General features: G+C 40.0%; 1 protein-coding gene across 1 annotated transcript; it reads left to right on the forward strand.

Moving 5' to 3' along the window:
* Window positions 1-446: 446 nt before the first annotated feature.
* Window positions 447-933, forward strand: LOC126000573 (cytochrome b-c1 complex subunit 7). Its single transcript, XM_049767793.1, has one exon. The coding sequence runs from the start codon at window positions 460-462 to the stop codon at window positions 793-795; it is 336 nt and encodes a 111-aa protein (XP_049623750.1). The 5' UTR covers window positions 447-459; the 3' UTR covers window positions 796-933.
* Window positions 934-1,421: the final 488 nt, after the last annotated feature.

Consider the following 1,421-nt stretch of genomic DNA (forward strand, 5'->3'; position numbering starts at 1 on the left):
AACTCTTAACCACCTAAGTATTAATGAGTTCAATTTTATAAACAAGTCCCTGTAAATAAATGTATTGTCAACTCTTTTGGTTAAATTCCTGGAAGAGAGCCCTGCTATAGTGTTTCCTGTTCATGAATCGAGATTGAGAGTTTAGGATCTTAAAATCCATCCAGTTCTCAATTTGCTTGTGTTTATTAGAGATGCTCTCATTAGCTTTCTCTCGGATTGAGAGAAGAGGTTCATTTCCATCTCATTTCTCTTTGTTGTTGTGAATCAACAACAGCCAAGAATCACATACTTGATGCTTTTCTAATATTCATATTCAAAGTACTATGGATTTTTACAAATTTTGAACTGCCCTTTTCACTCGTGAAATTTTAGTAGGTAATTCACTCCCAATATCCAACTTAATGTCAATCTGTTATTTCATTAAAAAGTGGAAGAAAGAGGCTTCGTCCCGGGGTCAACATGGCGGGCCGGCACACAGTCGCAACCTCAGGCCGGTGGCTGGAAGGTCTTCGGAAATGGTACTACAATGCTGCAGGATTTAACAAACTGGGGCTGATGCGTGATGACACGATCTACGAGGACGAGGACGTAAAAGAAGCCATAAGGAGGCTTCCTGAGAACCTTTACAACGACAGGATGTTCCGCATCAAGAGAGCCCTGGACCTGACAATCCGGGCACAGATCCTGCCCAAGGAACAGTGGACGAAATACGAGGAGGATAAATTCTACCTTGAGCCATATCTGAAAGAGGTTATTCGGGAAAGAAAAGAGAGAGAGGAATGGGCAAAGAAATAATCTTGGAATCTGGATGCAGCTGGCCTCAGCGAATTTTGGAGAAGTTGGTCCAAGCTGAAATATACAATTTTTGAGATTATTTAAGCTGCAGATGTATGTCTCTAAATAAATATCTATCGTAATCATTGAAAAAAAAAAGTGGAAGAAAGAAAGAAGCTAAAAAGAAGGTAGAGGAGATAGGAAGATTGGAATGAATAAACAGATATAAAAGAGACAAAAGAAATAGAGACAATGAGAAAATTAAGAGATAGAAAGTGAATGAAAAGGTGAGAAAGAGTGAAGGATATATGATAGAAATTAGAGAAGAGAAGGCGTAAATAGAGGAAGAGAGAAAAGAGGAGGGAATGCTATAAGGAAGGAGGTATAGAAGTAGAGTGAAAAAAGAATGAAGTCAGTGAAGGAAGGAGAGCAACAAGGAGGGAAGTGGAGAAGCACAGATGAAAGGAAGGTTAAGAAAAGAACAGAAATGGAGGAGGAGGAGGAGGAAAGGAAGGAGCAATGAGAGAGGGAGGAATGAGCAAGTAAAAGAATTCATTAGTGTTCTCCCCTCCCTTCCAATGGACATTCAGGACTCTCATGAAGACAGGAATCCCGAAGTCTTTCTGTATCCCAAGCCCAGATGTGAG

Source organism: Suncus etruscus (genome assembly GCF_024139225.1).
Source record: "Suncus etruscus isolate mSunEtr1 chromosome X unlocalized genomic scaffold, mSunEtr1.pri.cur SUPER_X_unloc_2, whole genome shotgun sequence".
NCBI classification, from domain to species: domain Eukaryota; kingdom Metazoa; phylum Chordata; class Mammalia; order Eulipotyphla; family Soricidae; genus Suncus; species Suncus etruscus.